This window comes from Gossypium hirsutum, chromosome D11, assembly GCF_007990345.1.
Source record: "Gossypium hirsutum isolate 1008001.06 chromosome D11, Gossypium_hirsutum_v2.1, whole genome shotgun sequence".
NCBI lineage: Eukaryota > Viridiplantae > Streptophyta > Magnoliopsida > Malvales > Malvaceae > Gossypium > Gossypium hirsutum.
This window is the reverse complement of record NC_053447.1, coordinates 2931442-2945880: the sequence shown is the minus strand read 5'-3', so window position 1 is coordinate 2945880 and position 14439 is coordinate 2931442. Positions and strand designations below refer to the sequence as shown.

General features: G+C 39.5%; 1 protein-coding gene and 1 pseudogene across 1 annotated transcript; both read left to right on the top strand.

Moving 5' to 3' along the window:
• The first annotated feature begins 842 nt into the window (after positions 1-842).
• Positions 843-3183, top strand: LOC107912121 (eukaryotic translation initiation factor 5A). Its single transcript, XM_016840185.2, has 5 exons — positions 843-1170; positions 1637-1759; positions 1867-1923; positions 2010-2084; positions 2932-3183. Exons 1-5 carry the CDS (start codon positions 1048-1050, stop codon positions 3031-3033), a joined length of 480 nt encoding a protein of 159 aa, XP_016695674.2. The 5' UTR covers positions 843-1047; the 3' UTR covers positions 3034-3183.
• A 4481-nt stretch (positions 3184-7664) lies between these two features.
• The window catches only part of LOC121223629 (formin-like protein 20), a 15533-nt pseudogene continuing 8758 nt past the window's right edge, over positions 7665-14439 (top strand).

Here is a 14439-nt window from a genome sequence, read left to right as displayed (position 1 = left end):
CTTAATATATATATTAATTTTTATTTTAATATCATATATTATTATTTTTGAAAGTAAGATCATATATTATTATATTTCTAAAATTTTTGCGATGTAACCAGTATTATATATAATAATTTTTATTTTAATATTAGTATATTTCGATATATCTTTTAGCATTTATCATTATTTATAAATATTTCTTTTCATATACATAAATTGATGTTTAAATTATTGCTGTCAGCTTGCTTTCTCAAATCCATTTATATTTTATAAAATATAATAATAATTTCAAGTGGATCTTCCGTAAAGAGAAGCATTATTGTTCAATTTAATAAATTGATATTTTTTTAATGCAATTCTTTTAAATATTTGTTTCTATTTTACTAATTGCATTGAAATAATTGGTTTTTCTGGTACAATTTGTATAAAACTCTTTGTATTGATATAATAGTTTTAATCTGCTTTTTTATAATAATATAAATTACTTATAAAAAATAAATATATTTTATCAAGTAAATAGTGAATTAAGCTTTATTTATAAAAAACAAGAAATAAATATTAAAGTTATACATGAGTTTTTATTTGGTGTAACTATATACATGAAACTTAAATTATGATTCACATGTGTATATAAAACTTTGATTTTAATTAAACTATATATATTTAAAAAATGAATATATAGTTTTTCATATTAGATTAATATACTTATTTGTGTACACAATATATAAATGTAAAATAATGTTAATTTTATAATATTATTAGTGATTGGTGAAAAATGACATAAAATCATATAAAATAATTTTTTTATATCATATTACACGGATAAATTGAAGTATAGTTTTAATATTTATTACAAAACTAATATTAAAAAAATAATTTCATTTAAAAGTACGCAATTTAACTTCGAATATAAATTGGGTGAGAGAATTTAAAAAATAAAAAATAAAAACCCTAATTCCCAATATTTAACTATTTATTAACGATATAAAACCCTCACACCAGCTCCGCCTCCGATCTATTTTGTTCTGCAGCATACCAAAAAAAGAAAAAGTTTGAAATCCGGAAATGTCGGACGAGGAACACCATTTTGAATCCAAGGCCGACGCCGGTGCCTCCAAAACCTACCCACAACAGGCCGGAACCATTCGTAAGAATGGTTACATCGTCATCAAAAACCGTCCCTGCAAGGTCCCTCTTTGAATCTCTAACTACATTTTTTTGAAGGATCCGTTTGATTGCATCCTCAGAATTGTATAGTTCAGATTTGACGGTTCAGATCTATTGTTTTTTTTTTTGCTGTAAATTTTAATAGTTGGATTTGTATGTTATTTGTTATTGTTGAAAAATTAGAAGAATTAAGATTCTGTATGATTTTACGTTTTGCTATTTTCTTTGGCTTTATTGTAACTTATGTTTAATCAAAAGAAAATTAGAAAAAAGGAATGAAAACAAACAACCCTAAGCCTATAGTGTTAAGAACTAATGAATTTTTTTACTAGTCTTCTTATTCTGAGCAATCTGATGATAGTTTTTGGAATTTGATGAATGACTTGTTGATGGTTGATTGTTGTTTTTGCACCTTATGGTTGCTATTTAGAATGATTTGCAGTTTTAGCTGCACTTGCTTGCTGTTCACTTGTATGATGTTGGCCAGGTTGTTGAAGTTTCGACCTCCAAGACTGGGAAGCATGGTCATGCTAAGTGTCACTTTGTTGGAATTGACATCTTCACTGCCAAGAAGCTGGAAGATATTGTTCCCTCTTCCCACAACTGTGATGTATGAAATTATAATCATCTTCACAAAATGTTATTAAACTTCTAATCTGTTATGTAATTGCATCGGTGAATTAATGAATTGTTCTTTTTCCTCCTTGGTTTTAACAGGTTCCACATGTTAATCGTACTGACTACCAGTTGATCGACATTTCTGAGGATGGATTTGTATGTTTGTTTACTTTGTTATTGCTTTTGTTTTTTGTGCAATGGTGGTTGGTGTTTTTTTCTTTTTAATTTGTTAAATATTTCAGGTGAGTTTGCTGACTGACAGTGGAGACACTAAGGATGATCTGAGGCTCCCAACTGATGAGAACCTGTTGAAACAGGTAATTAACTATTTTTTGTATTCTTTTCAGCAAATTGGTCTTTTGATATCGAGTTCATTGTTATTTGATTTGCTGATTTTAATTTTAAAATCTGCAAAGCCTTTTTTCTGTATCTAAGGTTGGCTACTTGTATTATATATTTATGTTTATTCCTGTTGTCGTTATCCTGTCAGGGAGCTATGAATTTCATAGCAGTTGAGTAATAGAGGTTGACTTACGATATAAGTGTTCACACAATCTTTAACCTTTGAGTGCCTTTTGTGGACAAAATTGTGAGGTTCAATGAGCCTAAGTAGACAATACCTTGCGTGATTGTGTGGACTATGGGTCCTATGCTGCCTGTGCTATTGGCCCCTTCTGCGAATCACCCTTTTCTCAAGGGGCTCCAGTGGCAGCACAGTTTGCAGCCTCTTTCTTCTACAGAAGGAGTGCAGTTAAAATTGTGAATGAGAGGTTGATATTTGATCGATTTCGGTCTTTTTCTTCTATAATTTCCTGGCCTTATGATGTGGGAAACCTTACTGAACCCCATATTCTTTTTGGGAAATATAGTCCTTTTTCTCTTGTTGTACTAGCTCAACTGTATTGGTCTTTTATATCTGTGCTGCTATAATTTTACTGGGTCCTTATACAACTCACACGACTTGTACCTGATGCAAATGTCTATATATACATGACAAACACATTCCAAACATGAAAATATGAGTTGCATTTTACTAATATCTCTTGCGACTTGTGCCTGATGTGATGTCTATATATCCAAACATGAAAATGTTGGTTCCAATTTACATATCGTGAAGATGGTAGTTATATAATTTTACATTCATGTGTTTTGGTGTGATTGCAGATCAAGGATGGTTTTGCTGAGGGGAAAGACCTGGTTGTGTCTGTTATGTCTGCAATGGGGGAAGAGCAGATCTGTGCTCTCAAAGACATTGGTCCTAAGTAGTTTCAAATTTAAGTAGTTTCAAATTCATTTATTGCAAATCTTAGATGGAACCATAAAAGACTTTGGTAGTTCTAAATGCGGTTTTGATGTTTTATTTGGGTTTGGATAGAAAAAAGAGAATAACAATATAACTAGTTTCTTGTTGTGCTATGGATTACTGTTTTGCTTTTCCTTTTCAATAATTTTTATTATCTCGTCTTTATTTTTGTGTTGGTAAGTTTGAATTGTAACATTTAAATTCTAGCTTTTAATTGCATATTACACTTGCATTAGTTACCCGATATATATTAATGTAGCAATTTAGGTTTAATATATCATTTACTACGAGTTAATACAATATACTAGTTTTAAAAAAAAAAAGATATTTCCTTGTAATTACAGTATCGTTTATATTAATTTTAAACCCATTTTAAATATATGTATCACAAGGATCACATTGGATAAAAATAGAATCAAATTAATATAAAATTTAAATACAAATAAATGTTTTAATAATGAAGAAGTAAAATTAAATCCGTATAATCTACAAATAGATGAATATTTGGAATTTAACTATATAAAACTTTTATAAAAATTAAGCATGATAAAATTCAAACATTAAGTATTTAAGGCTTCATTGTGCATGCTTTCTTATTATGTAATCGTTTGGTCTAACTTTAAGACCTACTTGATTTAACTTTCAATTGCAAATTGAAAGCACAAAATTTCACCATTTTTTACATGTTATTCAATTTAGAAGTTTTCAAATAAATGTTTAGGCCTGAAATTTGTTACACCCATTTGACTCGGCTCAAAATTAAACTATCAAAATTCTTTTTTTTTTTTGAAAAATATAAAAATAAAAATTTATTTTAATAATTGACCATTTGACTTTGATTGGTAGGGTGATAGTAACTATGACTTAGTTTGAATGGATGATACATTTATTTCTGATAATGTTAAAAACAATAATAACAATGAAATTAATTACTATAAGGTAAAATTTTTTACTATAACTATACCACTGCCAATCTAAAGAAAACTTAAGTCTAAACCTTAAACAAAACAAAGTTGAAATGGGAACCAACAAAATCAGAATTTTCTTTTTGGCCCATTCCTCCACGTCACACTATTAGAAAGAGGAAGGACAAGACCCCTCCCAACGGTATTTTGCTCGGGAAACCTGAACCCATAATGATCTGGCCGATCAATCAAATTGAAGCCCACCTTAAAGCCAAGCCCTTTTGCCCTTACCGGCTGACAACCGCTCCCATTTCAAAAGAGCCATATCTATTCATCCTCCGGATGCCCACACACGAAGTTGCGGATAATTTTCCCCATCTCCAAACAAACACCCTTAGGCACAACAGTAGGTTGCATGGTAGACAAAGGAATGACTGCCAAAACCGCCTTAGCAAGCATGATCTGTCCTACTAGCGACAACGTCTTAGCTTTCCATCACGCAAGCTTATGACGCATATTGGATACAATATATTGAAATGTCGATCTAGTGACCCTTCGGTGAAGAAGCGGAACACCCAAATATTTCCCAAAATCATCCACCACCAAGAACCCAAGTTCAGCACTAATGCTACACTGCAACAGTGCCAAGACATTTTTAGAAAAGTAGATACTCGTTTTTTGGACACTTACACTGACTGGAATAATGGTAGAGTTCATCGAGAACCCTCTTTAGAATCCTCATCTGAGGCATAGATGCTTCCATGAATAGCGCAAGATCATCTGCAAAGAACGGGAGTGGCACACGCGGGCCTCGCCTGGAGAGCTTAATAGGTGCCCATTGCCCCTCACTAACTTCCTGCTTGATGGCTTGAGCTAACCGCTCAATGCACAATACAAATAAGTACAATGGCAACGGATCACGTTGCGTTAGCCCCTGCCGTGGCCTGATTCAGCAGTTAAAGCCTCATTCTAGGCAATCTGCATGGACGTAAAGCTAACACAATGCATTATAACATCTCAGAGCTGTTTTGGAATCCCAATATCACTCATTATAACATTCCACAATAGTTCTGGAATCCCAATATCACCGGAGGTTGCTAATGCTGTGTTTGAAATGGCACTGTTGAAAGCTCCAGGGGTGGATGGCTTTATCGAAGACATTCTAAGTCAATTTTAACTGCCATCCACCCAACCTTACTGGACTTCTTACGCATGGAATGAATAATCTCCTGTGCCACAATAATGTTATTCTTAATACATCGGCCCGGGACAAAGCTAGACTGGTTTGGAAGCACCCAATCTGGCATAAACGGCTTTAAGCAATTGACAAGTACTTTAAAAACAATGCTATAAAGCACGACACACAGACTGATTGGTCGGAACTGCTGAATCATCTCAGGGACCTCCTTCTTCGGAATAAGAACTAACACCGTTCTGTTGACCCATCCATCAAATCGCCCACCACACATAATATAACGGACATACAAACTTCAGGGCCAACCAGCGGCCAGTTCTTCTGATAGAAGAACACATGCAAGCCATCCACCCCTGGAGCTTTCAACGGCGCCATTTCAAACACAGCATTAGCAACCTTTTCATTAGTAACCGATGCCCTTAGCACATCCATCTCCTTATGCACAACGTGATTGAACATACTGCGGATAGGATAGTGCTTGCCTACATTCAGATAACGCGAGAATAAAGAAGAATAAAAGCAAATAGCCTCATTTTCCATACCTCATGATCACCACACCATTCACCATCATTAAGCTTCAGCATCCTAATCAGATTCGCCTGTCGCCTAACCATAGTGCTAATGTGAAAAAAACGAGTATTATGGTCTCAATCCCTCAACCATTGACAACGAGACTTCTGGTAGCAAAGGCTTTCCTCCTGTGCTAGCGCATCATCTAGCTCAAGTTTCAACTTCTGTTCTAAGTCCAGCAAGAAGCTTGAAGGGCCACTGTTCTTTCAATCCCACGAATACGCCTTAAGAGACTCCGTTTCTTTATACCAAGATGGCCAAAGACATCCCGATTCCACGGTTTAACAGCATTTGTAAACCGCTCAATGTTTTGCACAATACCCTGAGAAGAATACCAAGTGCCTCTAAGAAATTCCTCAAACTCCGGACGCTGTTGTGACGCCGCTAAGAACCAAAAAGGCCATTCCCCATCTACCACTCGATCCCTCCCAGTAGAGAGCAAGATGGGCCTATGGTCAGACCCTATCCTCTCCAAATGGTGCACATAAGAATTCGGATACTCCATTACCCAGTGCTCATTACCAATACATCTATCCAATCTTTGATGAAGGTTCCCACGACACCACGAGAATGGGGAGCCGGAAAACTAAGATCATGCAAACCCATACCAAACAGGAACTTGATGAAATGTTGACTCAATGCAGATATTAGAATTGAACCACCCTTGCGCTCCTCATGAGAAACAATCCCATTAAAGTCCCCACCAATAACCCAAAGGAAAGGTGACGTAGGAGCCCGCATGGCTAACTGATCTCAGAGCCGTCTCCTTAGAGTAGCATTTGGACTGCCGTACACCGCTGTCAGATAGAAACTTGAATTAGTGTCACCATCGTTACAGAGTACATGAACAAACTGGTTCGTTACTGGGATTATATCTAGCTGAAGGCTCGATTTCCACAACAACCAGATACCACCCGCAAAACCCCGGGTCTCATCCCGGAATGAAAACGCATAGCCTATACCCCGAATAACGCCATCAGCTTTAACCCATTCACCCGCGTCTCCAGTAATGCAACATCACTCGGCTTATACTCAGCAATAAACAGTTTTAAGATCCTACTGAACCTCGCGGTCGCTGCACCTTGACAGTTCCAAAAAAGCAACTTCATGAGAAATAGAAGAAAAATGGAAACCGCGTACCTCATTGGCTACCAGCATCAGTAACCTTGTCAGCATTACCCAAAGCCGCATGACCAGTAGCCAAATTGGAAGCAATACCACTCCCTGCCCATTGTCAGCTACAGGAACATTCTCCTTCATGATATCATCCAAGTCCAACCCTTCACTAACCTAAGCTAGATGATCATTAAGATTATTCGTCACCGTCTCAACCCAATCCGACAATAACCGCCGGGAAGGGCAATAATAGCCAGTTTTAATATTACATTACTCTTTTTTCTTTTTGAACGAATTACATTACCCATTTTGTTTGCCACATAAAGAGTATATAGCGAAGATTATTTTCATGAAAAGAAGACATTATTCACATTATATAAATGAATTGAATTAAGTAAAAACATATTTATATTTTTATTATTTTTAAATTCTCTGAACGATTTTTTAATATTTAATAACATATCTTATAAGATACATTCATTTTCATAAAGTAACTTAATAATAGAAAAAAATTAGTAATAAAATTTAAAATTTCATAAAATTATCACATCCTCAAAAGTAATTTAATGATAAAATTTTAACAAAATTAAAAATAATTTAATATTATTCATAAAATTTATATATTTTATTAATAGCTATATGGCATTTAGAAAAAAAAAATTAATAAATCAAACTTAAGTAGTGAAACCAATGCTACCCACGTGGCATACACGTAAGCAAAAAAAAAAAACCCCGGGTTCAACTGTCCAAGTGTTTTCTTTCACATTTTCATCTTATTTCTTTTTTTTTCTTTCCATTTTTTCTATTAGAACGAACAAAACTCAGATAACATATCACCAGGAATTGTTTTCAACTCTCAATTCTGTAATTTTCTTTTTGATTTTTTATTATTTCCCCTTCATAATCTCATTTCATCACCTACTGTCACTTGTTTCTCACTTTTAAATTTATAAAATAATTTTTAAAAAATATTTTATGAATTTTCTATGCGCCAAACTTTCTGTCATTTTCCCTCAATCATTTCATTTTCTTTGCCTTTCTCTCCGTATCTCTCTGTAATTTGCCGTTTCGGTTACGTATTGGAAAATGAATTGAAATTGTTAGTAATTCTATGATAAGAAATCTTCATTCATTTGAATAATTTGGTGCGTTTTGGAGCGGGCATTGACGGAGAAATTGTGTTGATTTTAATTCTATGATAAGAAATCTTAATTTATTTGAATAATTTGGCGTGTTTTAAAGAAGGCATTGTCAGGAAACTTTTTTGTGTTGAATTTACGTCGGAATTGAGTCGATTAAATTTGAAATTGAGAACCTGACTCGGGGATCCGTGGTGGGTTTATTGAAAGAGAAATGTGATCCAATTTGCGGTGATAGGAAGAAAACGTTTTGGATACTATCGGCGTAGTAACAGCGCCATCAGATGGCGCTGTTCAGACGCTTGTTTTACCGGAAGCCGCCGGATCGGCTTCTCGAGATCTCCGAACATGTCTACGGTAACTTTTCTTTTTCTTCTAATTTATTGTTCGGCAGTTTTAAAATTTGGAAACCATCTACATTCTATCAGAGGAATGCCAATGGATATTGTGTTTGAATTCTCTGATTCTATCTGGGAACTTAATTTCTTATCTACATATTTTTTTGTATTAATTTATTTGGACCATGCACTCTTAATTTAATGAATTTTAGGGTTCTGTTGATTAATATTGGGATATTTTATTACAATTAAGAAGGTTCTTAGCTTGTTTCTTTTCGTGGTTGTTGGGGAGAATTGGGTGGCATTCTCACCTTAAAGCAGAATTACTGAATTGATTTGCTAATGAACTTAGAAACTGATGTGCTGTCTGTGTTTTCTTAATGCATACGAATTTCCATACCATTTTATAAATGTTTCTGTTTGGAACTATAGTTTGCTTTTCTCCATTTTAGGAAAAGTTATAAAACTTCCTTTTGTGAGCATTTGTAACGAACTTTACAGCTAGAACTTACCATATTATATTTTGGTTTTTTTTTGGAGGCACATGGTTAATAAGTTTTGCTCATTTGATTCAACTTTTGTGTCGGTTGTTTTTCAGTATTTGACTGTTGCTTCACTGCTGACGTTTTGGAAGAAGATGAGTTCAAAGTGTATATGGGTAGCATTGTGGCACAGCTACAAGACTACTTTCCAGATGCTTCTTTCATGGTTTTTAATTTCAGAGAAGGGGACAGGCGGAGCCGAATTTCGGACATTTTAAGCGAGTATGACATGACAGTTATGGACTACCCACGGCAATATGAGGGATGCCCGTTGCTGCCACTTGAAATGATTCATCACTTCCTTCGATCGAGTGACAGCTGGTTGTCATTGGAAGGGCAGCAGAATGTGCTTTTGATGCACTGTGAAAGAGGAGGATGGCCTGTACTCGCTTTCATGCTTGCCAGTCTTCTGTTATACCGAAAACAATATAGTGGTGAGCAGAAGACTCTTGAAATGGTCTACAAGCAATCTCCTAGGGACCTTCTCAAGCTTCTGTCCCCTTTGAACCCTCGGCCTTCTCATTTGAGATATTTGCAGTATATTTCTAGAAGGAATTTGAGTTCTGATTGGCCTCCAGCACATACACCTAGAGATTTGGATTGCATAATTCTTAGAGTTCTTCCTCTTTTTGAAGGGGGAGAAGGCTGCAGGCCAGTTATACATGTTTATGGAATGGACCCCAAAACACCAGCCAATAGAAGTTCTAAGCTTCTGTTTTCAACTTCAAAGACGAAAAAGCAAGTTCCTTACTTCCGAAAGGTGATGCCTAAGTCACGCAATTGAACTGAAAGATAAATTGACCAAAATTTGGGATGTTCTAATAAGGTTTGTCTGCAGGAAGAGTGTGCATTGGTGACAATAGATACTCATTGTCATATTCAAGGGGATGTTGTGCTTGAGTGCGTCCATTTATATGACGATTTGGTACATGAAGAGACGATATTCAGAGTTATGTTTCACACAGCGTTTGTTCGAAGAAATATTTTAATATTCAATCACGATGATGTTGATGTGTTGTGGGATGCCAGGCATCAATTTCCAAAGGACTTCACAGTAGAGGTAGGTTAGGTTATTAGTCTGTGACTATTTTTTTTATTTACTTTCTAAACCTGTAGGAGTTGAATGCATACTCATATCTGTATCAGGTGGTTTTTATGGACCGTGATGCGGTTGTCCCTAATCTCCCCAGAGTCGCAACAAAAAGTGAAGATCGGAATGACGGTGAATGTGCTTCACCAGAGGAATTTTTCGAGGTGGAAGAGATCTTCAGCAATGCAGTTGATGCGGTGGAGGGAAAGGTTGATGTGCTGGATGGAAAAGTCGATGCGCTGGATGGAAAGGTGGATTACGACAGTCAGATAGTTCATGAAAACAAGCCAGAGCAGAAAGATATCTTGAGAGAGGATGTAGATTCCCATTTGCTGGATGGAAAGGTGGATTACAACAGTCAGATAGTCCATGAAAACAAGCCAGAGCAGAAAGATATCTCAAGGGAGGATGTAGATCCCCATGCACTGGATGGAAAGGTGGATTATGACAGTCAGATAGTTCATGAAAACAAGCCAGAGCAGAAAGATATCTTGAGGGAAGATGTAGATCCCCATAGAATTCAAGAATGTTCCACATATGATGGGAATAAAAAACAGGATGTCGAGTTTGATTCTAGTATAGATGCAGTGAAGGACATAGCTATGGATGATGTGAATTACAAATTACACATGAAGCTGGATTCTGACATTAATGCTGTGAAAGACATAGCTGTTGATGATGGAGACATTAAGGCCGGTTCAGTGGAATTTACTATCAACCTGTTGAGAGAGAGAGAAACCAAGGAGGTGACAGAAGATGTGCTTGGCAAGTTGGAAGACACGGCAGATACAGGCAATAGAGAAGAATCTGTTCCACTGAAGAAGCAAAGGTTGAAAACTGATGTTTCCAGATCTAAACCCGAGAAAATACTGCCTATTTCAAAGAAACAAGACGGGCTGTCTCCAAAACCAGCTTCAGATTCTGCTCTGGTGAAACCAAAGAGCCGACAACTAGAACCTCAGGGCCAACCTGCAAGGCCAGCAAAGCCAAATGCCGTATCTCGGTGGATCCCTCCTAACAAGGGATCTTATGCTAATTCGATGCATGTATCGTATCCACCATCAAGACCTAATAGTGCACCACCTGTACCATCCAGTACTTTGAGGAAATCGAAGTCTGTTTCCAATCTAAAGGGTTCTATTGGAGCCGTGATTTCAAAGGATGTTTCATCCAAGCAAAAATGTCAGAAGGTTGACGATACAAAGACTTCAAAGGATTTTTCATCCGAGCAAAAAGGTCAGAAGGTTGACCTTACAAAGCCTTCAGGCTCTCCAAAAGAAATATATACCGCTCCAATAATTCCAACACCACTGCCTGGCTTACAGCAATCAGTATATATTCCACCTAGCACTCCAGCAGCCGCACCACCACCTGCTCCTCCTTCCCCACCTCCACCAAGATCTTTGTTGGCTTCACAATCTTTGGAAGAAAATACAATATCTATACTACCTCCCCCACTTTCTGGAAATGTTTCTAGAATGTCTTTTGCTGCATTGTCTACCCCTCCTCCTCCTCCTCCTCCACCACCACCTTGCACAGCAACAAAAGTACATACTACTGGGATGCTTTCTCAAAATCCAGTGGCAGTTCCTCCTCCACTGCCTCCCTCTCCCCCATTTTCTAATCCTCAGATTTCTAAACTCTTTTCGTCTCGTCCACCACCTTCACCACCTTTGAAGTCTAGGTTTTCTTCAGCTTTCCTTAATGTACTACATTCTCAAGCTCCTCCTCGCCCATCTCCTGTCAGATCATTGGGTACATCAAAACTTGGTAATGTACCTTCGTTCCATCAAAAGCCCCCTCCCACTCCTCCAACTCAAGGTGCTATGGCTCCATCTATCATGCATGAAGTGCTATCAGCACCTTCTCCACCCCTAGCCCCTCCATTGTGTGATGCTCCATCCTCCCCTCCCCTCCCACCTCTAGTACCCACTAGACATGTACCTTTGCCACCCCCACCCCCCCCACCACCTCCTCAGTATGGAGCTTTGGCACCTCTATCGCAACCAATGCCTCATTACATAGCTTCTACTCCACCAATACCACTACCACCACCTTTATTGCTGGGAATGCGTGCATCTTCTTCACTGCCCTCACCAATGCCTCATTCTCCATCTGCTCCCCTTGAACTACCCCCATTGATGTCTACTACCCCATCTCCTCCACCACCGCCATTAACTAGTGCCCCAACTCCACCTCCATTACCCCCATCAATGTCTACTACCTCAATTCCTCCTTCACCACCCTCATTGATCTGTAGTGCCACAATTCCTCCTCCACCTCCATCACAACCCCCATTGATGTCTAGTGCCCTCCCTCCTCCACGTTCATCACCCCTATTGATGTCTAACGCCTCACTTCCTCCGACACCTCCATCACCCCCATCAATATCTAGCTGCCCTCTTCCTCCTGCTCTTCCACTCCCATCAATGTCTAGCGTCCTACTTCCTCCTCTAGCTCCACTACCCCCCTTGATGTCTAGTGTTCCACCTCCACCTCCTCCTCCTCCAACTCCATCACCCTTATCAGTGTATGGCACCCCACTTCCTTCATCTCCACTAGCCCTATCAATGTCTAGTGACCCACCTCCACAACTCCCATCAATGTCTAATGCCCTACTTCCTCCACCTTCACCACCCTCTTTGACGACTATTGCCCCACTTCCTTTTCTACCTTCACCATCCTTTTCAATGACTAGTGTTCCACCTCCTCCACCTTCATCTCTACCTCCCCAATTGACATCTAGTTCCCTAATTCCTTCTCCGCCTTCACCATCCTCTTCAACAACTAGTGTCCCACTTCCTCCTCCACCTTCACCACCCTCTTCAGCAACTATTGCCCCACATCCTCCTCCACCTTCACCACCCTCTTCAACGACTACTGTCCCACTTCCTCCAACCTCACCACATTTTTCAACTACTATTGCCTCGTCTCCTCCATCTCCACCACCTCCACCAATGTGTAGTACTCCACTTCCTCCATTTTCACCACCCTTTTCAACTACTATTGCCTCGTCTCCTCCATCTCCACCACCCCCACCAATGTGTAGTACTCCACTTCCTCCACCTTCACCACCCTCTTTGACTAATATTGTCCCATCTCCTCCAGCTCCACAACTCCCATCAATGTCTAGTGCTTCACTTCCTCCACCTTCACCACCTTCTTCAGTTACTAGTGCCTTACCTCCTTCAATTCCACCACTATCTCCACCTCCCCTATTGATGTCTACTGCCTCGTTTCCTCCTCCACCTTCACCACCCTCTTTGACAACTAGTGCCCCACCTCCTCCATCTCCACCACCCCCATCAATATCTAACACCCCACTTCCTCCCCCGTCGGTATCTAGTGCTCCACTTCCTCTTTCACCTTCGCCAACCACTTTGATGACTAGTGCCCCACCTCCTTCACCTTCACTACCATCTCCACCTCCCACATTGATGTCTACTGCCCCACTTCCTCCTCCATCTTCACCACCCTCTGCAACGACTAGTGCCCCACCTCTTTTGTCTCCATCACCCCTATCAATATCTAGCATCCAACCTCTTCCCTCATCGATGTCTAGTGCTTCAATTCCTCGTTCTCCTTCACCAACCACTTTGACAACTAGTGCCCTACCTCCTCCATCTCCACCACCCTCGTCAATATCTAGCACCCCACCTCCTCCTTCACCAACCACTTCGATGACTAGTACCCCACCTCCTCCATCTCCACCACCCCCATCAATATCTAGCACCCCACCTCCTCCCTCATCGATGTCTAGTGCTTCAATTCCTCCTTCACCTTCACCAAATACTTTGATGACTAGTGCCCTACTCCCTCCATCTCCACCACCCCCATCAATATCTAGCACCCCACCTCCTCCTTCACCAACCACTTTGACGACTAGTGCCCCACCTCCTCCATCTCCACCGCCCCCATCAACATCTAACACCCAACCTCCTTCCCCATCGATGTCTAGTGCTTCACTTCCTCCTTCACCTTTATCAACCACTTTTTCAACTAGTGCCTCACCTCCATCTCCACCACCCCAATTGGTGTCTAGTGCCCCACCTTCATCACCCCCATCAATGTCTAGTGTCTCACCTCCTCCACCTCCACCACCCTTATCAATGTTTGATGTCCCTCATCCACCCCTTCCCCCATTACCTGGAGTGCCACCTCCACCTCCTACCCCCCTTGGAGCACCACCCCCACCACCTCCACCTGTTAATGAAATTGCAACACCAGCCCCACTTATGCATGGAGCTCCACCACCTCCACCGTTGCCTCCTACTGTTGGAGAACCACCTCCACCGCCACCTTCTGGGGTACCGCCACCTCCACCGCCGCCTCTTGGAATTGAACCACCACTTCCAACGCCACCTCTTGGAGTTGGACCACCACCGCCACCACCACCTCCAGGAGGAGGAGCACCACCTCCGCCACCACCTCCTGGTGGAGGAGCACCACCTCCGCCACCACCTCCTGGAGGAGG

Coding starts and splice junctions, on each gene's coding strand:
- LOC107912121 (XM_016840185.2), top strand. CDS start 1,048: ATGTCGGACGAGGAACACCATTTTGAATCCAAGGCCGACGCCGGTGCC. Junction 1,760..1,866: donor CCTCTTCCCACAACTGTGAT/GTATGAAATTAT, acceptor TGGTTTTAACAG/GTTCCACATGTTAATCGTAC. Junction 1,924..2,009: donor ACATTTCTGAGGATGGATTT/GTATGTTTGTTT, acceptor TAAATATTTCAG/GTGAGTTTGCTGACTGACAG.